This window comes from Panthera tigris, chromosome D1 (genome assembly GCF_018350195.1).
Source record: "Panthera tigris isolate Pti1 chromosome D1, P.tigris_Pti1_mat1.1, whole genome shotgun sequence".
In the NCBI taxonomy this organism is placed as follows: Eukaryota; Metazoa; Chordata; class Mammalia; order Carnivora; family Felidae; genus Panthera; species Panthera tigris.
This window is the reverse complement of record NC_056669.1, coordinates 16,752,019-16,779,018: the sequence shown is the minus strand read 5'-3', so window position 1 is coordinate 16,779,018 and position 27,000 is coordinate 16,752,019. Positions and strand designations below refer to the sequence as shown.

General features: G+C 55.6%; 1 protein-coding gene across 1 annotated transcript; it reads left to right on the top strand.

Moving 5' to 3' along the window:
- Positions 1-1,484: 1,484 nt before the first annotated feature.
- On the top strand, positions 1,485-26,996 carry USP2 (ubiquitin specific peptidase 2). The gene is given in 15 exon segments (XM_042958380.1): positions 1,485-1,708; positions 9,388-9,750; positions 9,753-10,204; positions 10,433-10,618; positions 21,612-21,662; positions 22,155-22,278; positions 22,462-22,573; positions 22,676-22,786; positions 22,962-23,026; positions 23,246-23,349; positions 23,433-23,513; positions 23,666-23,744; positions 23,963-24,070; positions 24,241-24,361; positions 24,635-26,996. Coding segments are annotated over 14 exon segments (2,004 nt in total). The 5' UTR covers positions 1,485-1,708; positions 9,388-9,428; the 3' UTR covers positions 24,723-26,996.
- Positions 26,997-27,000: the final 4 nt, after the last annotated feature.

Sequence of the window (27,000 nt, the reverse complement as noted above, 5' to 3'; positions counted from 1 at the left end):
TTAATGGTCTGCTTCTTTTCAGATGTGTTCCCTGGCTCTTTTCAGATGTGTTCTCAGACATCAGAGGATGTCCCCATCCTCTGCTCAAAACCTTCCAATGGCTCCCATCTCAGAGTAAAAGTTGAAGTCCATGAAAATGGCCTTAGGGCCCTAGAGGGTGCACTCCCTGCCTTCCCTCATTGACCTCATCTCCCAAGCTGTCCTCACTCCAGTCACACTGACCTTCTTGTTTTTCCACAAAAATGGCAACTGTGTTTCTACCTCATGATCTTTGCATCTGTAGTTCCCCTCTTCCTAGAACATTCTTTCCTTAGATAGCCAGATGATTCGCTCCCTCACCTCCTTCAGGTCACTCAGATGTCACCTTCTCATTGAGACCATCTCTGACAACACCTTACACACTGTGTATCTGCCTGTGTTTTGTTTGCCTCCATCGCTCCTACTGCCATCTAACATACTACATATTTCACTCATTTGTCTTCTGCTTCTACTAGAATGTAAGCTCCCTGAAGGCAAAACTTTTGCCTGTTCTGTTCACTGCAGTATCCTCTGTGCCTAGAAGAGTGCCCAGCACATCCAAGAGCTATCCATAAAACATGAAGGAAGGAGGACCCCAAAGGAGTATAAAGAACCAAGATCAAAGGGAGTCATCTTGGACAAGAAGAGGGAAGCCTCCTTCACTGCCCTGGAGCAGAGGTAAGAATGGATTCAGATATGTTTGTAGGCGGAAATTTAAGTATTTCCCTTCTGGTTGGCTCTAGTGTCTCTGGGAAACGGAAGACAAGGAAGATCTTGAAGGCAACGGTGAAGGACAGAAATACCAGCCACAGAGAACAGGAGAAGGAGCTAAGGACACTTGGAAAGACCGAAAACCTGGATTTGCCTTGGCGCCAATCCACCTGGCTGTGTGATTTTCTTCAACACCACAGGATACACAACAAATGGGAGCTGCAAAGTTCTGTCTTAGCTTTTTCCCAAAAAACTAAAAAAAAAAAAAAAAAAAAAAAAAAAAAAAAAAAAACCTCTCTTCCACTAACTCGGTGCCTCAGTTTCCCCAGAGAGTCATCCCCAATCACTGGTCTCATGTTAGCAGAGAGAGAGGTGGAGAAAGGGGAGAGGAGAGAAAACTAGGAGAGCCAAAGCAGACCCTCTCCCAGACAGGTGGGAAGGAGCGGGAACCTTTTAGCCTTCCCTCAAACCTGGAAGTCGGTATCTGTACCCCAGGGCTCAAAGGCTGGGCCTTCTCCCGGGAACCCCTTCTCGTTCCCAATACCCTCCCACTGGGTCCCACCTTGACACATACCCGTCCGCTTCTGGTCGAGCTCCACCCCTTCCAAACTCGCGGGCTTTGCCTCCACGTGCTTCTCTGTATATACCGGTCGCCTGGGAGACCCAGGCCGGGCGGGGCTCTCCTGACGTCACAATTGGAACAAGCCAATAGCCTTGACGCATCTCAGTGACGCGAGACGCGCGGCGTGGCTTTGCCGGCCGGGCGCAATGAGGCGGCTGCCCGCTGGGTGGCGCCGATTTCCCGGGGAGGTCCTTTCTGGGCCCCCGGCGGAGGTGGGGGAGAGGCGGGCAGGAGCCGAGGCCAGGGAGCCCTCTGCGTCAGCTGCTGCTCACTGCGCCGCGCCAGTACCAGCCGGGACTCACCCGCAGCTCCATGCTTGTGCCCGGCTCGACTCGTCCATCCTCGGAGAAGAGGCAGGTACGTGCCACCTGTCGCAGACTGGGGAGGAGGGATGCGGAGGTCAGTGCCGTTGGAGGCTCAGAAAGTGAGGTGTCAACGACAGCCTGGGTAGAACGGGCACCAGAAATGTAGGGCGGGCGCCAGCTGTGTGGAGGAGCTCCAGCTGTGGGTGCCAGTTGTGGGAGGGGGGAACCTGCCAGCTGACAGACCCGGGGTGCCAGGAAGAGCCATCTGTGTGCTGATCAGTGTGTGCTCAGGAAGTGCCGCTTGGGCAGGTCCAGGTCTCTGTGCCCTGTGTGGTATATGGCCTGACAGTGACGCCTGGACACTGACAACCCCCCTCCCCACGTGTACATCCAGTTCACTTACTCCACCCTGTTTCAGCTCCTGGGGCTGTCTCCGGTCAGGTCGCCGAAGGGGTGAGGGTGGGGGTAGGGCAGCAGTTAAGTGGAGGGGGAGATTTTCCACCAATCCCAAACCAGAAAGAGGCATCTTTGAAATTCTCACCAATCCCAAACCAGAAGCAGGCATGCGGTGCTCCAAGGCGAGTAACTTCTACTTAACAGCCAAGGGAAGCCCTGACCAACCCATTTTAGCTGTCCTCGGAGGAATGAACACCTACCTCCTGATCTGCCTTCTAGAATGGGGCTGCACTGAAGATCGTGGTGATGTTCACCTCCCCAAGGCACCGGCATAAGAAGGTCCCCCAAGCCCAACCCCGGAAAGTGGAGGAAAGGAGAGCTGGTTGGGCTGGGGTTGGGGCATCCCCCACTCCTTTGATACTGTAGATGCGTACCAAACCGGAGTCGGAATGAGGACTGGAATGAGGGCCAGGGACGAGGGCGTCCTCTGAAGTGCATCACCAGGACCCAAGCTGAGTCAGTGGCCTCTGCTGAGACAGGGTGGAGTACTGGGTACTCCCAGTCCTCAGGGAGAGCCATCGGGAAACAGGAGCCACGGACCGGGAGCACACAAGAGCACCAAAGGCCCAAGAGGTTAAGAATCCTGCTCCTTCCTCCTGTGAGCCTGCCCAGCCCAGCTCTGTGGCCTTGGAATCCTGAGCACTCCTACAGGTAGAGTGGAGCCACCCCAGAGCAGCTTTCTCCTGGTAGCCTGGGGGCAGCCGCACTTGCTCTATTTTTCTAGGCAAAGGGGGAAGGAGCCCAAACAGGCCTGGCCCTTCTCGGCTGGATGGGCTGGACATCTGGGAATATCGCAAGAGTCGTTTGCCCACGCCACTTACGGGACATGGACCAGCTCAGAAACCCATGGGGCTGTCGTCTGGCATTAGAACAGAGCACTCCCAATGGGTGGCCCCGAGGCCCTGTTCTCCCTAAGAAGGTTTCCCTGGTAGGTGCTCCTACACACACCGCCACTAACTATAATAATAAGTGGAAGTATTCAGCATAATCATTATTATCGTTTATTGAACTCTTAACCATAGGCCAGGGAAACTTAGGTTATTCTATTTAATTCTTAAAATTGTGAGGTATAGCGTTATTATCCCTTTTACTCCTGATTTACAGATTAACGCCCTAAGGTTCAGACAGCTTAACGTGCCTTGCCCACAGTGTCAGAGACTATTAAAAAAAAAAAAAAAGGAATGAGCTGGAATATAAGCCCAGGCCTAGAAGTCCATTGTTAAGAGTTTGGACTGAATACCTGAGAGCAGGTCCCGCCTGCCTCCCACTACCTGTATGCCCTGGACCTCTGGAGCTACTCCACCTCGAAAGGGAGGATTGGGACTAGCACTGAGGCTTCATCCTCTCCTCTCATTCTGTGACCGACACCTCCTTCTCCATATTCTTGCCTCTATTCCTCCCACCCCCACCATCCCCCTACCCTCTTTCCAGTTCTGTTTCCTCTGGGTCCCCCTTCTGTCCATTTCAAAATGCCCCCTCCTTCAGAGAGCCCTCGCAGGATCTCCTTGCCTGGCCCTAGCCCATAAGGGCAGCACCTCGAGGGAGGGCCTGCCACTGCCCCTTTAATTCTCCCCGGGCTCGGAATGCAAGTGAGTTGAGCTAGCCATCTCTGTGAGGTCAGATAAGATACTATATATATCGGAGTCGGTAACCTGAGCTCCGGATTACCCAGCCCCAGTCAGACTCCAGCCTCCCGGCTCTCCACTGCTCTCCCTGCCTTGCTGGGGAAGGAGAAGCCCCCAGATCCTGTCCAGTGCCCCCGGACACAGGTCAGTAGCTGCCCCTGTAGTATGTGAGCTTTGCGGGGCTGCTGTCCAGAGAGCCCTGGGTGTTTGGGAGGAGCATGTGATAGTCTGTCCAACAGGGTCTGGAAGGTGCTGTGGGCAAGACTGAAGGCGAAGGCTCAGAGGAGGCAGGCAGAGGCAGAGGAGGCAGCAGGAACAGAAAAAAGATAAGCCCTGGAGGAAAAGCAGGGAGACTGGGCCTCTCCCCTAGGGAGAGGGCACCAGGAGAGCTCCCAAGAGAGGTGATTCGGAAAGAGAATTTAAGGATACCGATACTGCCTGAGGGCCCCACTCCTTTGCCTTTTCTTGGAAGTGTAGAGATGCCTACCCCCTCCAAACCCTAAATCAAGAAGCATACTATAGACATACTACCCTGGGCCCACCCCTTTCTCCACCAGTCAGGATTCTTGCCCTAATCTCCAATCTCTCTCACCCCTTCACCCCTCTCCCAGCCCTTGGGCAACTACTAGGAGCAAAAGAGACTGAGACAGACCCAAATTCCCTTGACTGACCCTCAGCCAAGGCATGCAAGGGGATTAGGCACTAAACTGGTGGGTCCCTGAGTGCAAGCCTTGGACAGACAGAGCCACCAGTGACAGGCTGGAGGCGAGGGGACACACTGAGGCTGCCGGGGACCGAGAGGTATACACAGAGCTCCTGGAACATGCAGGCGCAAATGGCCCCCACCCCGGTCCTCCACCCGATCTGCATTCACCACATCTCCCAGAACATCCCTCAACCTAGGAGCTGATGCTTGTGCCCAGACAGTGCCCAAGCAGATAGCAGTTAAGGGTCAGAGAGTGTAGCTGAAGGGAGACAGGACCCCTCTCTCAGCCCTCTTTACCTTTCAAGGTCAGCACATCAGCAGTGCCTCATTCCAATGGTGTTAGCAAGTGGCTTTGGGAAGCTCTGAGGTCACCACTGTGGAGGTTCCCAAGCACCTGGCGGGACTCTCCACTCACCTGTCCCGGACACCTGGGTAGGAGGGAAGGACTGAACTCTGTGGAGGCACGCCTCGGAAACTCAGCTAGGGGCTTTCTATCCAGGCAATGGCAAGGGCACAGAAGCTGGCATGCCTTCACGCCAGAAAGCAGAGTGGATCTGGGCAGAGAGGGGCCATGAAGCCTTCTGGGATGTGGGGCATTACCCATCCCCTACCCCGGAGGCCAGGAGTGCCTGGGATTCCTGGGGAACAAGTCCCTCCCCTGGCTGGGCAGGTTGGGGAGCCCTTCACGTGAGCAACAGGAAATGACAGTGGCTGACGCAAGGGGGTTGGCTGCCCCAGGGAGACAGGGCTCATTTTAACCCCTGACTCATCCAGCCTGGGTACACTGGGGAGTGGGCCAAGCTGCAGCGAGGGTAGGAGGCTGGGGGTCATGTCCATAAGCAGGCCTGGGGCCAAGGGCCCAGGCCGGCCAGGGGACACTTGGGAGCTTGGCACCGCAGGTGAAATGGAGGCCTCCTGGACCATCTCTTGGCCGATCAGAATTGTACTGGCGCTCAGGTTGCACTTGGCTTCGCTCTCATTTGCCGGCCGTGGAAACTCGAAGGGCCGCTCCCGCGGGAGTCTGTACCTGCCACGCTGTTGCCTAGACAGTGGATGCTTACATTCCCCCACCCCAGACCCCATGCCGCAGGTCCTACCCTGTGCAGCTCAGGGAGAGGCCAGGGAAGTGTGAAGTGACAGGGGGGCTTCGAGGGGGGCTGTTAGGGGACAGAGCACAGGTCCCCAGTCCAGCTCTGCCACTGCTCACAGTGTGACCTTGGGGAAATCCACATCACTTCCACCAACGCTGGTTTCCTCATCTGCAAGTGGGCAGAATAACAGCACCCGCTGCGTAGGGTGATCGTGAGGATTAAGCAGCTTAATACAGGGTGTCCCAGAAGCCTTAGTGCAGCTCCAAACTGCAGTAACTTCAGAAATATGAGTGCTACACACTTCAAAGTTTCATTATTTAATTTCTTGTCTGCTTTTTGACTTTTGAGCAAAAATGGTCATTTCAATGTAACATAAATCATTTAAGCCTTCAAATGATGTTTGCAAGTTTACATTCTTTCTCTGAAAGAATCCAAGCCCAAATCCGCACTGAGACTTTGAGGACGCTCGGTACGAAGTTCACTCAGGAGAGCGCCAGGCACCGCATGTCCCTTCAGGAAGCTGAGTGCTCTGGGCAGAGGAATGAAGGCAGAGGCGCCTCCAAAGCGGGGGGAAACAGCAAAGTGAGGGGGAACTCTGACAGAGCAGGGAGGAGTGGAGGCGCCCCTGCGAAGATGGGAGTGGAGGAGCTTGGCAGGTGGAGGGCCCCCGCTGTCCGAGGTGGCGGGCACCTGGGGAGGAGTTGCCTAGAGCCACATGCCTATACTTGCCAGCTCTGGGTAAACAGCAGAAGGAGACGGGCAGCGGGGGCCCCACGCCGGGCAGAGAGGGAGACGGGGGGATCCCAGCCAATCGGCTCGCCTCCCACTGCCCCATGAAAGGGCCATTCAGTCCAGCCCGTTCCTGTGGCAACAAGGAGACTCGAAGCCATGTGAGTGCCCGTCCTGTCCCTGTCTTGCGCAGCAAGGCTACAGCCAGGGCCCAGCCTGCTCTCCCACCCGTGGTGAATTCTGCAGTCTCCGGGGACAGCCGTGCCAGGTAATGCCAAGGGGCACCAACCCAAGCTGTCTGCTCACCTGGAAAGTGTTGACACTTTTCTCAAGAATGAAACTAGGGGTTAGGGAAGGGGACAGGCATGCTCAAGGCCTCAGCCCCAAAAGGGAGCCTCTCCCCAGACAGGGGAACCATAAGCCAGATGTCAGCACTGAGAGTCAGCTTCCAGGGAGCTGTTAGTGATGGTATGACCCCCCAGGGCTGCCTTGGCAAGGGGGAGGTCTGTCACTTGCCTGCCAGATGGGAGCAGACAGGAGAGTGGGATTTAGGAGCCCTCCTGGGACTCTACGGGCCAGAAGGTGTGACTCCACCTGTAGCCCCATCCCTTCCCAAGGAATATTCGTGGGCCTTCCCAGGACTGGCTGTCTCTGTGCCCTGTACTTTGTTTGGCCCCAGCACTTCTGCGTCATTAGCAGGGCCAGGAGAGGTCACGAGTTTGGGGCACTGCCTGCAGAATACCAATTCCCTGGGAGCCTTAGTGTGGAGGGGGGGGAGTGAGAGCCACGGGGAGGAGGCATGAGCTCATCATGCCCTTGGGGGTGGGGAGGAGGTTGTTTCTGATTGGCTGCCTGGTGTCCCAGAGCCCAGTTCCTGAGACCTGGAGTCTCTTTGACTTTGAATTATTGATGGAGTTCTCCAAAGTGAAATAGAGCAGGACTAGTCCCACGCCCCTGCCCCCGGTGGCTCTATCTGGGTCTCCCCCTGGCCTCCCTCAGCCTTCATGCTCTTCCTTTCTGCACCCCAGAGACTAAGCAGATGGAAGGAGACCTGTGGTTCCCCTCCGACCGGACACAAGGTCCTCCTCCAGGTACTTTCTCCTAGAAAAGAGCGGAAGCCGTGCTAGAGGTGGAAGCACAGTGGGCAAGGGCATGCAAGCGAAGACAGGGGTCCCCAGGCCAGGTGGGAGAAGCATACCCAGTAACTGCAGAGCAGGCCTTTCGGAGCCAGCCCAGACCGAAAACTGCTGCAGATCTCTGGCAGGGTCTACAAGTTCTGTTCTGGGATCCATACGGAGGTTGCCACCTGCTGATCTCCCACCCCTGCACCTATCCCACGCCTTGCATGGACTGAGTTTCTAGGGCTCTCTGCCAAGCCAACAGCATTTAGGGCTTGGCATCAGCTCCTCTCTGCCCAAATGGGCTGGGCTGCCAGCCTAGGGCAGGCTGTGGGCTGCCCGAGCCGGTGTCTGCTGAACGGCTAGATTCTGCCCGCTGCCTGCTCATCCGCACATCTCACCGAGGGATGCAGGGGAAGCCTGGCGCCCAGGGCTGAGGTCAGAGGCCGGCCAGGCCAGGAGACGGCCGGCCCTGACATTATTATAGGCCTACGAAGGAGGAGCCCAGGGCCTGGCAGGGGCCAGGGGAAGAGATAATAACCACTGTCATAGTCGAGGGCTTTCACGTGTTATTATCTCATTTATTCCTCACAACAAACCTGTGAGATAGGAAGCATAATGATGATGATTATACTCCCGGTACAGGTGAGGAGATTGGGGCTCGGACAAGTTAAATGAATAGTGCAAAATCACCCAGCTAGTCAGTCGCTGGGCAAGTCAAAACCAGCCCTGCACCACTACTCTGAGGTTCCTGAAGGGCTCTGCGCCACCCCCCCCCCACTCTGCCGCCAACCCAGGAGCCCCACAAGAGCCCCTGAAGTCCTCAAGGAAAGGGGCCTGACCTTACTGGTTCCCCTCTCCAAAGCACCTTTGCCCCTCAGCTCCATTGTAGATAAAGCCTGTGCCCTTAGGGTGATGAAGGGACTCTGGTGGTCCCCAAGTGAGCCTAAACTTGATGGGGGGGGGGGGGGGGGAGAGTGGTGAATCAAGGTACAGCAAGAAGAGCACTGGTCTAGAAACCCAAAAGGCCTGGATTCCAATCCTGGTTTTCCAACCCCTCAATTCAGAGAGTTCTGGGTGCCTTCGCCAGACCCACCCCAGCTGCAAAAAACGGCACGCAGCCACTAGAGCACTGCCTGTAGTGAAGGATTTTAGCCTCTAGGGGGCCCCCTGTGCACAAGTCATCACGCTTGAGGCGGCTGGGTTGGATGTTGGTAGAGGAACCCCTGGAGGCCACAGGACCTTAACTCCACCTAGAACAGAAGAGTTAGATCCGTGAAGAGGGCAGTTTCCACCACACGAGGATTCCCCACCACAGCAAGTGACCATGTCCAGGGAAGAACTGTGGGATTGGATCTGGAGACTGGGGTCAAGTCCCCTTTCTGCCACATGCTCACTCACCACTGCCTCCCTAGCCCCCATTACTTCCTCTCATGAGCCTCCTTCTCCTCACCAGGGATCTGACCAAGTGATCCTCGGGCCACTCCAGCTCAGATAATGTAGGATTCCAAAAAGATTCCTGCCCCTCCTTTAAGCAGGAAGGGAGGGAAGCAGTCTTAATTCTTAAAATGTCCCGTATTTTCAATCCAGGGGTTGAGGGCGGTAGCACCCCCTGAAAGCAGAGGAGATCTGGGTTGGAATACTGTGAGTCAACTGGAGGCCTGTGAGGCAGGGCAGTCCCCACTCTCAAGTCTGGGTCATTGCCGGGGAGCACCCGGAGCGGCCAGGACGTGCTGAGATCGATGGCCCCGTACGGTTTATCAAAGCCAGCTGGCGTCTTGTGCTCCCGCTCAGGCGTGACTACATGGGGGCGTGCAAACCCGTACACAAACCCGCACGCGTGTGTGTGTACGCACACGCACGGGGGTATTTCTTAACAGCGGGCCAGCCTCTTGCGGACACGGACAGTGTGGTCTCTGGCTGTGGCCAGCTGGGGATGAAGAGCAGGTACAGGGCAGCCTGAAACCTGGCAGGGCCCTCTGACAACTGCTTTCCTTGTCTTTCAGCCCATGAGGCTCCCAGTCCCCACTGAGTGCCGCCCTGAAGGATGTCCCAGCTCTCCTCCACCCTGAAGCGCTACACAGAATCGGCCCGCTACACAGATGCCCCTTATGCCAAATCAGGCTATGGCACCTACACTCCCTCTTCCTATGGGGCCAACCTGGCTGCCTCCTTCCTGGAGAAGGAGAAGCTTGGCTTTAAGCCAGGCCCCCCGACCAGCTTCCTCACCCGTCCCCGTACCTACGGCCCCTCTTCCATCCTGGACTATGACAGGGGCCGCCCCCTGCTGAGACCCGACATCATCGGGGGTGGTAAGCGGGCAGAGAGCCAGACTCGAGGCACTGAGCGGCCTTCAGGGAGCGGACTCAGCGGGGCAGTGGATTCCCTTATGGAGTGACCAACAACTCCCTCAGCTACCTGCCCGGGACTGCCCGGGACCAGGGTATAACCTTGACCCAGAAGAAGTCCAGCAGTCAATCAGACCTGGCCCGGGATTTCTCCAGCCTCCGGACCTCAGATAGCTCTCGGATAGACCCTGGGAACCTGGGCCGCAGCCCCATGCTGGCCCGCACGCGCAAGGAGCTGTGCGCCCTGCAGGGGCTCTATCAGGCAGCCAGCCGCTCGGAGTACCTGACAGACTACCTGGAGAACTATGGTCGAAAGGGCAGCGCCCCTCAGGTGCCCACCCAGGCCCCTTCCTCTCGAGTCCCCGAAGTCCTCAGCCCCACCTACCGACCCACTGGCCGTTACACTCTGTGGGAGAAGAGTAAGGGCCAGGCCCCTGGGTCCAGCCGCTCCAGCTCCCCAGGGCGAGACACCATGGTGAGTTTGCCCCGTGGGGACCCGTCGGTGGGCTGGGGAGGGAGCGAATGATGTAGAAGAGCCAGATTCGGGGAAGGACTCCCCATCTGACTGATGATTGAAGGCAGAGGTTTTCTTCCTAAACCTCATGACAGCTACTCCTGCAGCCCAAGCCAGAGACGTCATCTCGGCGGGTCTCGTACCCTTGTAGCTCGGTGCCTTGCTCAGGGACTTTCCCACTCTCCCTAGGACACCCATTTCAGGACGCATGCACTCAACGACGATCCAGCAGTACCCTCGGAAACGGTCGGCTACCCCCACATACACTGCAATTCTCACCCGCCACCTCACCACCCAACATGCCAGTGTCCCCTGCAGGCCCTGCACCATCCTGGACTGAGTGCTGAGGCCCCCAAACCGCCAGTGTTCCTTGTGGTAAGAGAGGCCTCCCTGCTCTGGTTGCATCTCTCCTCTTGCTCAGCCTGGGGACGTGGCTTAACGTTGGCATAAGGCATCAGGGGGAGCGCGGCTCCCCTCTGATTGACACTGGTCCTGACTCAGGACCAGGGTGTCTGGACGGCAGTGCTCATCCTGTATCTTGGGAGAGAACGGTGGAGAAATTTTTGTCTAGGGCGTGAGACAATCCCATACGTCTATATTCCTGTCCTGCCTAGGCTAGAATGAGGGAAAAGGAGGGCTGGCTTGCATCTAATCCCTGAACACACCTCTCTGGGTCACCTCTCTGCCTTTTCTTTAGTTATTAGCGTACCCGTAAAGTGGCCAGCTCTCAGAGGATGAGAAAGAAATCCCACCTCCAGATCTCTCCCCATGTGCCTAGCACCGCACAGAGCTCAGCTAACCTGCTGGATGTGTGGATGGGTGTTTGGGTGGGTGGATGGGTAGGTAGATGGATGGATGGATGGATGGATGGATGGATGGACAGATAGACAGATGGACAAGTAAATGGTCAGGAGAGCTGGGTGCTGGGTTTCCTTCATCACCTTACGTACCAGTCCCCTACTTCTAGGACAGGTGCCTTTTGGAAATAATAGCTGTGCCACAGCAAGAAATAAATGCTGCTTAGTGGCTTGTCCAGACAAATGGAGCAGGGGTGCAAAATAGGGGCAGAACTTTGGATCAGAGACCGTTAAGCCTGTCATAACTAAAGGTCTTGAGAGGACAACTTTGATGAGACAGTCTTGGCCCTTAGGGGCTGTCTGTGAGGTGCCATGGGAGACACAAAAGTTGGTGCCTCCCGGCACATTCAGGACCTGACAGGGCAGGGGTGGCTGTGTTGGAGGGCTAGTGTGAAAGAGAAGTGAGGGGCGACAGCACTGGCCTGGGAGAAATACGAGCTCTCCGAGGGATGTGTGGCTGGACTGGAGCATGACTCCTTGGGCAGGTCTGGGGTGGCTCATCTCAGGGACAATCAGAAAGCAGCTCTCGATGGAGGGGCTTGGGCCCTAAAGGCCTCTGAGAGGTTCCTCCCTTTGCTCGCAAGAGAAGGGTTCTCTATGGTATGCAGCGCTCTTCCAAGTAAGGTCTGCAGACCGCCTGCACCAGAATCACCTGCAGGGCTTAATAATTCAGGGGCCTGGGCCCCACCCGGAGCCCCTGAATCAAAGTCCCTAGGGATAGGCCTGGGACTCTGCCCTTTTTACAAGCACTCCGGGTAATCTGTCAGCAGCCTGAGGTCTGCAAACCTCCTCTCCACAGACTACACCGCAGACCCCCCCTCGGCCAGGTCTCCTCTACTGGGTGTCAAACCCTGTTGGGACTCTGCCTCCTTCCTACACCGGCACACCTCAAACCCCCCAGGGGTCTGCTGCCCTCCGCCTCTCCCACAGGGGACACCTCAGCTCCTCCTCCACCTCCAGAGCCAGATGAAGGGAGTTTTGAGACTGCCCCGGGACAAACTCAGCCCCCCTAACATCCCTCGCTTCCCATCCAGAAACAATTCCCAACGCACTTAAGTGGCCAGTAACAGCCTACGGTTGAGCTAGTGTCTCACCCTCAGCTCACATTCAAGAAGACACTACCAACGGGAAAGGCTCCTAATGGGTCATTGGTGTAAGGTCCGACGTAGCCTCACACCCCCTCCTCACCACGCTCCGCCTCACTTCCTGCTGCTGACTCCATCTCCTGAGGTGCGAACAGCCCTGCTCAGGGGGCCTGGACCACTTCTTTCTAACAGCGGGTGCAGTGTCTTTTCAGATCTCCAGTTGGGGATCTCGCCTTCTCATTCATTCATTTATGGTGCTCAGCTTACTGACGGCGCGACCTTAGAGAAGTTCCTTACTGTCTGAACCCGAACCTCGATGAAACGAGTGTTCGTCGTTCCCACCTCATAGATCATTGTGAGAAATCGAAGGTTGCACGGCACCGAGTAGGCACGCAATAAACGTTAGTCCTCCCTGTACCCTTCTAGGTGCTTTGGGAGGCAAGACAGATGCAAGCCATGGTCCCTGCCCTCAGCGCATTCACAGCTTGGGGAAAGAAGTTCTTAGAACAGCTGTGATAGGAGGCAGCCCCAGGTGCTGTTAGGTGTCATAGATGGTGGGAAAGGGAGGGGTCGTCTGAGGCTGGAAAGAACAGTTTGCTTCTTTAACCTTAGACACCTCTCATCTGAGCTCTGTTTCCTCATCCATAAAAGGGATTGGTCATGCCTGCCCTGCCCACCTCACAGGGCGGGCAGGAGGCTCAAAGCAAACAGTGGATGTGAAGGAATCTGAAACCTACAAAATGCTATGGAAGAGCACGATAGGACAGGGGCACTTGACAGCTGAGTAGAATGGGGCGGGAGGGGACCACCCTTGGGAGGAACAAAGGTGAGGAAGTGGCAGGGCCCAGTGTGATGGGACTCCTCTGGGGTCCCCTGGAGCAGGCCTGACCCCGAGGGGCTCTCAGGGTAGCTGACTTGAACTAGCTGACATTCATAAAGGGAGGTCAAAAGCAGGCCCCCCACCAGGGGGTAGAAGAGTTCTAACCAGACTCATTTCCCTCATTAATAGTAACAGCCAACATGAACTTAGAATTTCACAGACTCAGCTGAGCACAAGTAAGGGACCGGTGGAGGGGACACATGAATCCTGAACGCAACCCCCCCCCCCACCCTGCTTGCATAAGCACCAACAAAACACCAGTCCGCCAAGAGTGCACCTCAGCCTAGGATAACAAGGGCTGCCCCAGGCTCCACCTTCTGTTTAAAATGCAGACAGATTGGAGGGGAGGGACATGATAGTTCAAAACTAGCAAAAAAAAAAAAAAAAAAGCTTTCACTACCACCCCCACCCATTGCCTGTGGGGACTCCAAGCCAGGCCAGGTGGGTTGGCCCTGCAGAAAGCCAGGAGCCCAAGCACCCAACCGGTTACAGCCCCCTCCGCCCCACCTCTCCTGTTCCCTGGGCCTATGGAAGGACAAGCTGTTCCCACTGAGCCCTGCCAGGGCTGCGCTTTAACCCCTACAATCCATCCTAATCCTCCCCCGCCCCACCCCTCCAACTGCTCCCTGGCATTCTGCCTGCCGGCCTCAGCCCTGCCTTCACCCCGCCCTGCCCAGGCCACCCTCTCCTCTAAGAAAACTACGGTTGGCCCAGGGCCCTCCAGAGCGCAGTCATCATGCCAAGTACCTGCCGCTCAGATACAGAGCCAGGGAGTGAGGCTCAGAGCCTGCCCCACCTATTCTCCCCATGCAGCCTCTTCCAGACCCTTGCCCTCTGCTCTGAAACCTGTTGCTAGGAGCAAAAGGTCCAGGAACCTAGACTACCTGGGTCCTCTTTGTCACTGGGGCTGCTGACTCATCTCCCAAAGACTTGGGTTCCCAGCTGTTCAGTGACAGAGAGATTATATAAGCGGAGGTCATGTGATTTTTCTCTTGGGTGGGACTTTGAACTTGACTGCTGCCATGCAGTGAGCAGGGGTTACTCCAAAGAGAACAAGTTGAAGACAGCAGGGACTGCCCTAGAAGTCCTGGATGAGAAGCGGAGAAGTGTGACCTTCCTCTCTCCTCCCCTGCCTTCTCCCTCTGTTTACTCAGCCACGCTGAACTGCATCCCCACTGTCTCGTTTGTCCAGCTTAGCAGCCCAAGACCCTGGAGCTGCCCTCACCCACTCAGCCACCCTGAGGAAGCTGAACTTCCTAAGGGCTTGAATCTGTGTTGACAGCATGGGAAGGTCACTCAGAGGAGACCTTAAGCAGGAGGATCCCTTGGCCAGGACCAGTGCTAACTGCTGAGAAAGAAAGGAGAGTCAGTTTGGGGTTTGCGTTTAGAGTCAGCAAGGTACTGACCATCTCCATCCCTGGAACACTGGCTATGGACTGTCAGCTGGCTGGTGGCCCCAGTGCTGCCTTACCCAGGTTCAATTTCTCAATCAGGGCCCAGCATCATCCTCCCCGCCTCCTCCTCCACCCCCACTCCAGGACGCCTTCATGAGTTCATGTGGTGCTGGGGTGGGGCGCAGCAATGTAGAAGTTAATCCAAGCCTGGCAAAATGTTCCGTGCCCATGGGGGAGCCGCTCCACTGACCATCAGCTACAGAAATGAACATCATGTTCAGGGCCCAGAGCTGCACACGTGGCCCCCTGCACCCTGTCACCTCAATGGATACGTAAAACTGGCACCCACACAGAAATATATGCAAGAGAGGGAAATGTGTGGGCCTCTGGAATCCAGCTGGTTCAGGCCAGATTGCCCAGGGGCTCAAAGGAGTACAGAGCTTTTGGCCTCCTGGGGTCTGAGTGATTCAGGCAAGCAGAGCGCCCTCCTTCCCCAGGGGCATTTGTGGGCTGAAAGTCCAACCCCCATGAAGGACTCTGAGCCCCTGCCGGTTCAATCAGTCAGGCCACCAGTCTCTCCATTTGTGACAGTAATAAAGGGCGCTTGCTTTGCGGGGAGCAGGCCTGCTTCAGTGTTTCCAAACCCTGAACCAAGCTGCCCCTGAGATCTGAGGAAGCAGGATACTCTCAGTCCTGCCCTCACAGAGGCAACCCTGACTCTAATTTATTTATACTCCATCCATGCCAAAAAAGATTTGAGGTGAAGAAAATTTCTTAACCTACAGGGAAGACAGCCCAAGCACAGGCTTCTGAGAAATGGCAGTCTCGAGCTGCCGGAATGAGCCCCGTTCAGGAGGCAGAGAGTAATGCAGCCAGAGCCAGAGTCAGATCCCAGATTGCCCATCCCACTTCAAGAAATGGCACTGAGGAGAAAGCATGTCATGGGGGGGGTTGGCCAGTTGAGAAATGAGCCACAGTTCTTTGCTGGTTGTGTCCTGCAGCAGTCAGACCTGCCTGACAAGACCGGACCCTGTGTGAATTCTTTCCCCTCACCCCAGGCTTCTCAAAGAGCTCCCATCCAGGTAGCTTTCCCCTTCCGGGCCCTTAACCTTCTACATCCCAGGAAAGAGGGAGAAAATGTGCTAACAGAATCCCGGGGGGGTAGTACTCACATCACTGGACTAAGTCATGGGGCGAGAAGCCAAATGTTCCCGTGGGTAAGCACCTGTTAGACAGCACTTACCACAGCATGCTTATTCCACATGCAAATCCAGACTCACCCCACCCTGTGAGGCTCAGTGGGACTTCCAGGATACCCAAGAATCCTGGCCCCCACTTTACAGATGAGATCAACACCATTTATTAAGCACCCACTAAGAGAACCCACAGTCCTGCCCCTGAGGGAGTTTCATTGCGATGGCACAATCAACACACACTCGAAGACCATTTACAGAAGCTTTGGAGACACTTATAAATCAAAGATAAACATATTAAGATAAATTAGTACTATGTAAACTGAACACCAATAGACAGAGGGTATGCAGTAATGGGGCGTTCTGAGCTGGGTGGAACTCTTTGGAGAGGGCTTTGTGGAAAACACAAGTTTTGCGCAGAATTTACAAGCAGGTAATTGGCAGAGAGCAGGAAGGACATTCCAGAGTCTCCTGGTAGTTGTTAAAAGCATGGGTTTTGCCGTAAGGCAGGCTGGGGTTCAAAGCCCCACACTGTCATTTATTAGCTTTGTGGTTCTGGCACGTCATTTGACCTCTCAGGACTTAAGGCCCTTCATCCAGAAAATAGAGGTAATAGTTCCTACGGCGTTGTGTTAATTATGTAAGTTAACTAGGATAACATATATAAAGCACTTAGCCAGTGCCTGGCATTTAATAAGTACTTAATCCGTGGCAGTTTTGCTCTTTAAGTGAGAGAAGGCAAGTGCCGAAGCAGCGAACTAAGAGCAGGTTGGTTAGCAGCAGGGATCAGAGAAGAGGGAGGGTGGTGATGCTGGAAGGAGCCTGTGGACGGACAGCCTCACGGAGCTAGCTCAGCTTCTGGACTGGAGGCAAGAGTCCGGTGCTCTAGGTGTTTGGGGGCAGAAGCGTGCTGTGATCCAATGCAAGAATTGTTGCAGACTGTGTGGGACTTGCTGGAAAGAGTGCACCTAGAAAGAGGGAAGCATGGAGGAAAAGGCCGTGGCAGTGTGTCCAGTGTTGGTCACCGAGTGAAGACAGTGGCTGTGGAGCTCACCACCCTAACACTGGTGCCCTCACTCACCATCGGGTGAAATGCCCTGTGGCTCCTGCCTCATGCCCACTCCATACATGTGTCCCGGGCACATTCTCCATGGGGCTGTGGTCGTGTGTGCGGTGCGCGTGTACATGTGGGGATGAGCACGCCAAGAGGCACAGAAGGAGGCCACAGATGAGTAACAGCACACACTGCTGCTTCTCGGAGTATTTTTAAACGCTAAAAATACTGGCTAAAAATAGCCAGCAGGCTCCAAACAAGATACTTTCTCTAGGCAGATTCCGTGTGGGTCCCTGATAGGTGGGGAGGTGGGGGGGGTGGAGCATCGAAATAAAAACGCAGAGGCCTCTGCTCTTCAAGCCTTGGCGCCCTTAGGGTCAGAGCAGTACACTCACCACCCCACCCACCCGGGCTGAGCACCTGCTTCCTCAACGTGGTGGTTCTTTCTTCCCACCTCCCAAAACAAATCAAAATTTGAGATTCGGTGAGAGATGCAGTTGGGTAACTGGACAGAAGACGCCAGAAAATGTTCTTCCCTGGGGCCAAATGGGACAGTGACCTATTGCACTTTATAAAATAGGAGCAGTGCCTCTCTTGATAATGGGCCAGGTGGGACTGGGGCGGGGTTGGGGGGTAAAAAAGTTCAGCGCCGACGCGGCGGAAACCCATCCTCCTAACCGGGAGCCCTTCGACCCTCGCGGTTTGTATGAGTGTTGGGCTCCACGAAGGCCTGGGTACCCCCCCGCCCCGAACGCCGTGCAGAAGTTTGTGCACAAGTGCATCCCCCGCCCCAGGAGAGAACGGCGCTTTCACGGGGTTCGCCAAAGGCTCCGCGGCCCCCAGAAGTCAGGATCTGTGAACCGCCTTGGGGGGAAGCTCACCGGGCCGACACGGTCCTGTGGGGTCGTGTCCTCCTGAGCCCCGACCCCGAGGCCGGCGCGGGAGCCCGTTCAGCCCTTCCCCGGGACGGGGGTTCTAGGCGGCCCGTGGGGTCGGCGGGCTGGGGGCTGTCCGGGCCGGGGGCCGAGCCGCGGGAGGCGCGGGGGCGAGCGGGGCCGGGGCCGCGCCGGGGGCCGCGTGCCGGCGCCGGGGGCGGGGCTGGAGCCCCGGCCCCGCCCCCGGCGCTGACGTCGTGGGGCCCGAGGCGCCGGCGGGGCCGCCAGTCTGCCGGAGCGCGAGAGAGCCGGGTGTCGGGGCGGTTGGCGGCGAGCGCCGGGGAGGTTGAGGCGAAGGAGCGCGCGGTCGACCGGCCGGAGCGGTTACCGCCGGGCGCCGCAGACGGTGTCCTGTGGCGGCCTCGCCGGCCTCGGCGTCCGGGCCGCGGCACCGCGCGGTCCTCCCCCGCGCCCCCTTTGCCAACGTTAGGCGTGGGGCCGAGCCCGCCGCCTGCCCCCCAGCATGCGCACCTCGTACACCGTGACCCTGCCCGAGGAGCCCCCCGCCGCCCCCTTTCCCGCCCTCGCCAAGGAGCTGCGGCCGCGCTCCCCGCTCTCCCCCTCCCTGCTGCTCTCCACCTTCGTGGGGCTCCTGCTCAACAAAGCCAAGGTACGCGGGGCCCCCTTTCCGGAACCCCCACGCCGAGGGCCTAGGGTTCCGCCTCCTCCCCGGGACGCCCACCCCCCCCCCGCCCCCATCTGCCGCGCGCGCCCCCGGCCTGGGGGACCGATTCTTCCCAGCCCCCGCCCCTCCTTTCCCAGTTTCTCCCGGCAAGGAATGCCCCCTCCCCAGGTGATCTCAGGCTTACTCGCGGCCCCCTCCCCTTGTTGAGGTCCCAGGCCGAGCCCCCCTCCTCCCCTCCCTCTTGGAGACCCCGGCACCAGGTGGCCCCTGGGCTCTTAATTCCTGGCACCTCTCAGGACAGGTGCGGGAAAGCGTAACCTTGACTGGCTCTCGCTGTGTGAGGGAACCGGCGGCACGCTGGACTCTGCGCGTGTGACTCCTCCAAGACCAAAACCCGGCAAGAAAGGCTGGTGGGAAAGGAGCCGCCTCCCCCTCACTGATCCCAAAGGGCGCTCTCCCAAAGGGTTGGTAACGGGGGTCCTTTGACCCCCGCGAAGGGCAGAGGAGTCGCAGACAGGTGAAAGAGGGCAACTTCCCTTTTCTTCTCGGCCGTCCCCAGTTCTGCTCAGTGGGCACTGGGTCCCTCAGATGAAGTAGCCACCACCCGCCCCCGGGGTAATGCTGGGGCTAGAAGCTGGGCACTGCCCCCTTGGGGAAGGGAGAAGGGGCCAGAGCTTGACAGATCTTATGTAACAGGCACCAGCTCCACGAGTTGGCAGTGCGTGCCCTGCCCCGTGCCAGGGCCACACCAGGCTCCTTGGCCGCAGCCAGGACTCATGGCTGACACTCGTGGCACAGGTGAAGTAAGCAGGAAAGCCCTTTAGCGGGGTCTTGAGTGTGAAGACTCAAACCCTCCATCAGCCTTGCTTATGTGACCCATAAGCCTGTGCTTCTGTATCCCCAGATGTTTCCGCCCCATTAACCCAGAGCGGGCTCTTGCTGAGCCCCCTGCCCCTTCACGGAAGGTGAATGCTGCCTGTTTACTAACTGCGGAGGTGGCGTCTACTTTTCAGAACGGCCGTTGCTACTAAGTCAAGCTTAGGTTGGCTGATGGCTCATTTGGAGGAAGTTCTTGATCCAGACTTTCTCAGGTCTTGGCATATGAGCTCCACATTAGCAGCCGGAATCCTTTCCTTGTCTCCCGCTGGGTGAGAGGCTCTCGCTGGGTGGGGGGTCTCCCGGTCCAGCCTCTCCCTGTCAGCCCTGAGGTAGGATTGTTTTCCCCATAAGAAAGGTCACTCCTAGGACATTTTGTTCTCTCTGGAATGGAAAGTGCTGACTTTCCCCGGAGCTCCTGATTTCCTATTCATGGCAGAAGAATATCTGGCTGGGCACAGAACAGCCCTGCTCTCCCCTCCACTCCCACCCCCAGACTCCTGTTATCCAACGGCCTTCTACACAGAGCGCTTAGAAATTGGCAAGTAGTTTTGAACTCAGGAAATTTTAGACAGAGGCACGACCCACCCCCCACCCCTTACGAAAAGGAAAACTAACAGAGGGTCTGGCGAAACCTTAAAGGAGCCTTCCCCATGTCTGCACCGGCTAGGCCATTAGTAGGGTTAGATCAAGAACCGTAACCACAGGTGATGACGTGTTCTTGACCCTCCCTGTGCTGGGTCGGAGTTAAAAGTGTCAAGGCCACAGAAGTGCCTCCAGTTTTCCATTGCCCGTCCCCCATTAGTACTGAGTGACTACTGTCTCCGCTGAGGGCCCACCTTGATGGACCTTGACATGATCACCAGTGGTAGAATGTTTTGCTTCTACAGCTCCTTTAGACAGGTGTCGTCTGAGGCACAGGGGGTAAGAACTAACAAAGCGCTGCCAAAAATAGGAGTAAGAGTGGCTGTTGGGGGAGGGAAGAGTGGGTATCCTTCTGTGGACGGGCTTTAACGTTTAGTTCCAAATGGGCAGCGGGGAGTCCTTCTCCGGGCTTCCCTGAAAATGCTGATAAGGTCTTTGTCCAGGGAATTATCTCTGTTGTGGCCCTCATACTGGAACATCAGGGTTTAGACTGTCAGGTAAGATTTAAATTTGTGTTTGGGGCCATATACTTCTAGTGCTGGCTGAGTTCGAGGATGCTTCTGCCCACCTGCTGCCAATGAGCTTTGCTCTCTAACTGCAGGTGGAAACCAGGTCTCTCTTCTGAGTATATTTCCTTCCCTGTTAGTGTTAGACCTGGTAACTAGGAAGGAGGGATCCACTTCCTTGTGGGATCAGCAGGGCAGTTCCTGAGAAAAGCCCTCCTTCAGCCTGCCTGTCCCCACCCCACCCCCTTGAGCTGACAACCTCATGGGCTTTGAGCTGCTGACAGCCTCAGAGGCTGTCAGCACACAGCATGAGTAATTTTAGCTGAGTTATTTCAGGCTCCTGTTCTGATCAGGGTTGAGCTGGCCCCACGCATGCCCCAGTCAGTGTTGCTCCAGAGTTGCCGGCTCCCGCGTCCCCTCCCGGAGAGAGGGGGTGGCAGGCTCATCTGCGCACTGTGTCTTTAACCCTTTGAGCCCAAATGTTTTCTGACTCCTTGGAGGTAGGGCCGGAATTAGCCAAGAGAGCTGGACAAACAATACTCACAGTCCTCGGCCTGGCAGCTGCCTCGCTCCAACCCCCTCACCGGCCTCCACAACAAGGACAAGATCCAGAGTGGCACCTTCAGCCAGGTGCTTACCTCTGTGTGGCCACAGTCTGCCATCAGAAGTGTTCCCAGCCAGTGACCAGTCAGGATGCTGAAACCTGAGCCAGGCAGGGAGGACTCTCCCAGGCTGTAATCAGCCTTTAGGAGCTGAGCTCAGCTGGAAGGAATCCCACCTGTCTCCCGGCAATTCAGGATGGCAGGCCAACTTCGGTTTTCCCCAGCTGAAGATCTGACTCGCTTCAGATGTTTTGTCATTGAGCATTTCAAGACCTCCTTGAAGTGCCTGTTATGACAGCTGCTTCATGTTTTGGACATCTACGGGCAGAAAAGTGGGTCATTGGAGATAATGCCTGGATTGGGGACCTGGAGTTCCTTGTAGCCGGAATCAAATACACAAGTTCCTAGTCTCTCATTCTAATCTCCAGCCTCCAGTGTGGCAGAGAATGAAGAGTAATGTAGAGATGGGGGGGGGGGGGGGGGGGGGACACATCTCAACAAAAGAAAGCCCTGAAGAATATTTTTGCTGTTTGTTGAAAATGACAGGCATCCTTCAACCCTCTTTCTTACCACGTACATAGTCTAAAGTTGAAGAGAGAATAATGTGTGTGCCTGTTGCTCATGGCTCCAACTGGCAGAAAAGTGCCCGGGAGAGCCTACCCCAGGCCCAGCCTCTCTGCCTTCAGTCTCATACGCCATGTGTTCTTTGCTTACAGAATTCTAAGAGCGCCCAGGGTCTGGCTGGTCTTCGAAACCTTGGGAACACGGTGAGCTCTTCCCAGCCCACTTCTTTCCTGAGGCCACCCCCTCCTGTCCCACCTGGGACCACCTAACCAGAGTTCCCTCCCAGCTCCTGCTGACTCCCCATCCTCTAGGCCCGTTGAAATGTGCCCTTGTGGCCGGGGCTTTGCCTCACTCTTCGCCCCGAGCAGGAAGCACTGCTAAAGGGGAGTTGCCCCCTTCACCGTCAGCTACATTCCTGGATCCTTCTCCTGAAGGACATCCATCACTTCCCACCCACTTCTGCCCAGCTCACCCACACCGGTTTGTACATCTCTACGGTAAATAACCGGTTAGGCCACCTCTGCCGGCAGTGGGAATCTGCCCCACTGCACCCCTTTCACTTGCGAAAAGAGGAACTTGAGGCTGTGGGAGGGTTCGCTTCTGGAGTAGATGAACCAGAGGGCCTTTGGTACTGTGTGAGTAGACACGCATGACGGGGGCCTCTCTCCGCTCATGGTCTGGATGATCTTTTGCAGTGCTTCATGAACTCCATTCTGCAGTGTCTGAGCAACACCCGGGAGCTGAGGGATTACTGCCTCCAGAGGCTCTACATGCGGGATCTCAGCCACGGCAGCAGTGTCCACACAGCCCTCATGGAAGGTGAGGAGCCCATCCGAGGACACTTTCTCCGCTCCACTACCATACTCCAGTAGATGTGTTTTCTACGTATCCGTCCTGTTTTTCTTCCTTTAGCTGCTTTTTGGTGGGATTCTAGTTGGAGTTTCTTCCAGAAAATGTCTCACCTGCCCTCCGTGCCCCCTCTCTACCCTCTCCTTCCTGTAGAGTTTGCAAAACTAATCCAGACCATATGGACTTCATCCCCCAATGATGTGGTGAGCCCATCTGAGTTCAAGACCCAGATCCAGAGATACGCCCCGCGCTTCGTTGGCTATAAGTAAGAGCCTTGCAGACATGTCCTCTCCGGGGTGGGAGTCGGCCACAGCAGGTCGGTTCTTAGAACGAGAGGTGTTGCTCACTCTCTTTTCTTTGGACTCAGTCAGCAAGATGCTCAGGAGTTTCTGCGCTTTCTTCTGGATGGGCTCCACAACGAGGTGAACCGGGTAACAGTGAGGCCTAAGTCCAACCCTGAGAACCTCGATCATCTTCCGTAAGTAAGAGGAGAATGCCATAGGAAAGAAACCCTTCGTGAACTTGTGATCTTTTGCTGACTACTTTGGGGTTAATAATTTGGAGAGAATTCTTAATATTAAGGATTTAGATCGATGGGTCCTTAAACTTCTCGTGAGCTCTGACCCACTTGTCTCCCTCTCTCTGGTTCCTAGTGATGATGAGAAAGGGCGACAGATGTGGAGGAAGTATCTAGAACGGGAAGACAGTCGGATTGGGGGTAAGTGCGTGAATGGGAGGAATGCCTGCTCTCCCCCTTAACTGCTTTTGCCTGAGTAGAGAATGAGCATGAAAGGCCCTGAGAATCACCCTCCCAGGGAACCCTCTTTCTGCCCAGTGGCCCACGGACAGAGTCAGGAGCGCTGAGAAGGGACGCAGCCCAGAGAAGACGTGTGCTCCTTCTCCGGGTTTAAGCTTCGCTGTCCCATCTCTTCTGCAGATCTTTTTGTTGGGCAGCTAAAGAGCTCCCTGACGTGCACTGACTGTGGTTACTGCTCTACAGTCTTTGATCCCTTCTGGGACCTCTCACTGCCCATCGCTAAGGTATGTACTCCTGTTGCCCCACGTTGGAAACTCCCACTCTTATCTTTTCACGTCATCGACCTGTGACTTTTTGTCTCTCCCAGCGAGGTTATCCTGAGGTAACTTTAATGGACTGCATGAGGCTCTTCACCAAAGAGGATGTGCTTGATGGCGATGAAAAGCCAGTAAGTCCCCCTTCCATGAGAGCAAGAGCACGCATACAAGAGACCTCTCTGGGAAAGACCTGTCACCAGCAGATCGAGCCCAGGAGCTGCAGGACGTGGCCTGTTACCTTCTCTCCCAAGTCCTCTGTAGCTCTGTTGGTCGTGTCTTTCAGACATGCTGTCGCTGCCGAGCCAGAAAACGATGTATAAAGAAGTTCTCCATCCAGAGGTTCCCAAAGATCTTGGTGCTCCGTATCCTTAAACATCCCCCTTGGCAGGGCCTTGCCTTCAATGAGTGACTGGGGGCCTAAGTGAGGGCGAACAGAGTAGGAAAAAAGGAAACTTGGTAGACTTTCCTTTCCCTGTTTGCTCTAATGCTTCTGAGAAGCGCATCGCCCTCTTAGGACCCAGTCTCCTTTACTGTGACTACTCTTGCCACCCTGTCTGTCCTTGACTCACATCAACCCCAGATCTGAAGCGGTTCTCAGAATCCAGGATACGAACCAGCAAGCTCACAACATTTGTGAATTTCCCACTAAGAGACCTGGACTTGAGAGAATTTGCCTCAGAAAACACCAGTGAGTATTCTGAGCTGGAAGGGCGGAAACAAGGTACAGGTGCCTAAAATCCAGATGGGAGGCCAAGAGGTAGAAGGAAGCTGCCGAAGAGTGAGTTATGAAAATCAGGAATAGAGGCCAGGTGGGAGAGGAATGCCCTGGGGGCCTGAAACCTCGCATTTCCTCCTCAGACCACGCTGTTTACAACCTGTACGCTGTGTCCAATCACTCTGGAACCACCATGGGCGGCCATTATACAGCCTATTGCCGGAGTCCAGTGACGGGCGAATGGCACACTTTCAATGACTCCAGGTGAGACGGAGGTCTCAGGGTTCCTGGCTGTCGGACACCTGTACCTCACCCATCTGTGTGGCTTCCACTTGACTGCAAAAGGTCAGAGCCAAAAGGCCGTGTGATATATACGAGTCCGCTGCCCATTTGCAGAATTTCTGGAAGACGAGAGAGGTTGGCTTTGGGGGCACAGTAGGGAGAGAAGCAGCGGGCCCTCACGACTCCCTCAGCCACTCAGTTTGTGTCCGGTGGCCCACTCACCAGGGCCCTGACTTTTCCCTTCTCTCTCCACAGCGTCACACCCATGTCTTCCAGCCAAGTGCGCACCAGCGACGCCTATTTGCTCTTCTACGAATTGGCCAGTCCACCCTCCCGCATGTAGCAGCAGCAAGGAGCTACATCCCTGTCTCCCTTTCCTGTGGTGGCCCCCCACCCTAAGTTGTTTTTTTTTTTTTTTTTTTTTAAGACAAAAAAAAAAAAAAATCCTGACAAATAAGAGAAAAATAAAGTAAACTAAAGCTGCCGAGCAGGAGTTGCTGCAGCCTGGTCAGGGTCTGGAGCGCGGAGCCAGGAGCCCCTGAGCCATACGCGGCACGAAGATCGACAGGACACAGAGCCCGGAGCCAGCACAGTGTGCCCTCGGCTTCTCTTGTTTGCGTTTTTAAGCTTGTGGTTTTTTCCTGTGTGTAATAAACAACAGCGGTCTGTGGGGAGAAGATCTCGTCCTCTTGGTGCCCTTCCAGCCCCCGTTCCTCCCGAGAAGACAGCGCCCTCTGGAGCCTGCTGGGAGGATCGCCGCCTGGGAGCCCCGGCGCCGGAGCCTGGCACCTGTCTCCGCCTGGACCCTGCTCACCAGTCCAGAAGCAAGAAAAACACCCATGAGCCAAGAGCCCTCTTAACGCTGCTATCTCCAGGGAGACAGACAAGGGGATGACTTTTAAAAAAGCTGATTTTGGTTTTTAAAAGCCCAACTTTTTTTTTTTTTTTTTTAATTACCATAACTAAAGCTTTCAGACTGGAGATGCTCTCCTTCACACTTCTTCACAGCTGGGACGTTATGCTGGTCATTTTTTTTTTTTTTTTTTTAGTTCTTCAAATACAGCTTTTCTAATGCTAGCCCCCAGTGGTGCTAGGTGGGTGTTGGCCAGGCCCTAAGTACAGCCACAGTAGACCCGGGATCTAACAAGTTTTTGTTTTTGTTTTTGTTTTAATGTTTTGGATGGAATCTAGTTGCCTCCAAGAATTGTGCCTTATAGCATTTGGGGACCAGGGGGTAACTGCCCCTCCCTGAAATATCCCTCAGCCTCTTCCCTTTTCCCCAGTGCCGTGTTCAAACCCGCTGGGGGAGATGGGGGTCGTGCCCGTAGCCCCTGGCTTGTTTTACATCGCAGTGAGGTGAAGAGGAGAGTAGGTGGAAGGAGATTTCTTACGGTAGCGTATCAAGTTTTTCCTGCCCACTTCCTCTAAGCCACCCCTGGTCTACTCCCCAGCTGTTTGAAGGATAGCACAAGCCCCTTATCCCTAGAACTTCTCTCACCTTTAATTTATTCCCTCTTAATGTGCTTCTTCTTCCTGACCTTCATGCCCCCACCCCTTCTCAGAGCCTCCTAGACATAGGCCCTTTGGACCGAGTTTCTCAGGGATGCCCATGCCACCCCTCAGCCCCTCTTGGCATCGGTCGTCAGCCCCACCCCAGGAGCTGGAGCCTGGGTGTCTGGGGACATCTTGCCTCAGCCGTATGATTCTTTTCCCACGGGCGTGATTTTGCCCTGAGTGGTTCTGGACAAAACTCGGTGCTGTCCCGGAGAGTAAGCTGTCCGGCACCGAGGCACGGAGCTCTGTGCATCCACGCAGGTGGGCCCAGCTTGTGCCCCTTGGAGCCTGAAGCTTTCCGACGCTCCCAGGAGGCATCACAGGGAGACGCCCCAAGTTTCACTGGCCTGACCCCCTTCCCCAGGGAAGCCCTGTGAACCTGAGCCAAAGGGCTGGTGTGCACTTGTTTACTGTGTAAGCAAGAGTAGAAGAATGTCTGATGTACAGCGGAACCTTGTACAGAATAAATAATAGCTTTGAGAAAGAAGGCGGTAAGTGACGGCATCTTGATTTGGGAAGGGTCTGCTCCCGGGAAGAGCTGTGAGCCTGTTAGTCGCCGCATGTTTTACTGCTACCACCAGACCGTAAATGCCAAGTTCTTGAAGAAGTTGCCCACTTTTCAGTCTAAACTTCCCAACTCTACAAAACTGAAATAGTGCACGTTTTGAATGCTCTCCGCACCCGTATTCACCGATCAACATTTTGCCGGGCTTGTTCACATATACTTTGTTCTTGGGGGCCAAACACGTAGTGGTGAGGTGCCCTCGGCACCTCTAAATACTTCAGCATGCGTCTCCTGAGAGGAAGGACATTCTCCCACATAACCTCGACGTCGTCTTCACACCGAAGAAAATTAGCATATCTACTAGACATTTCCACCGTCTGCCATTTAACTGCTGGCGTGGGCACTCCCGGTTCTGTTGACACTTGGGTGTCTTGTACGGACCTAGAATGAGCCACAACCGGTGTCTCCAGCACAGGCTGGGTGTAACAGTTTGCTCTTGGAGCAGAGTGGCTGTACCTGGATGTGGAGGAATAAAAGACTTGGCCTTGATGAACCTGAGACT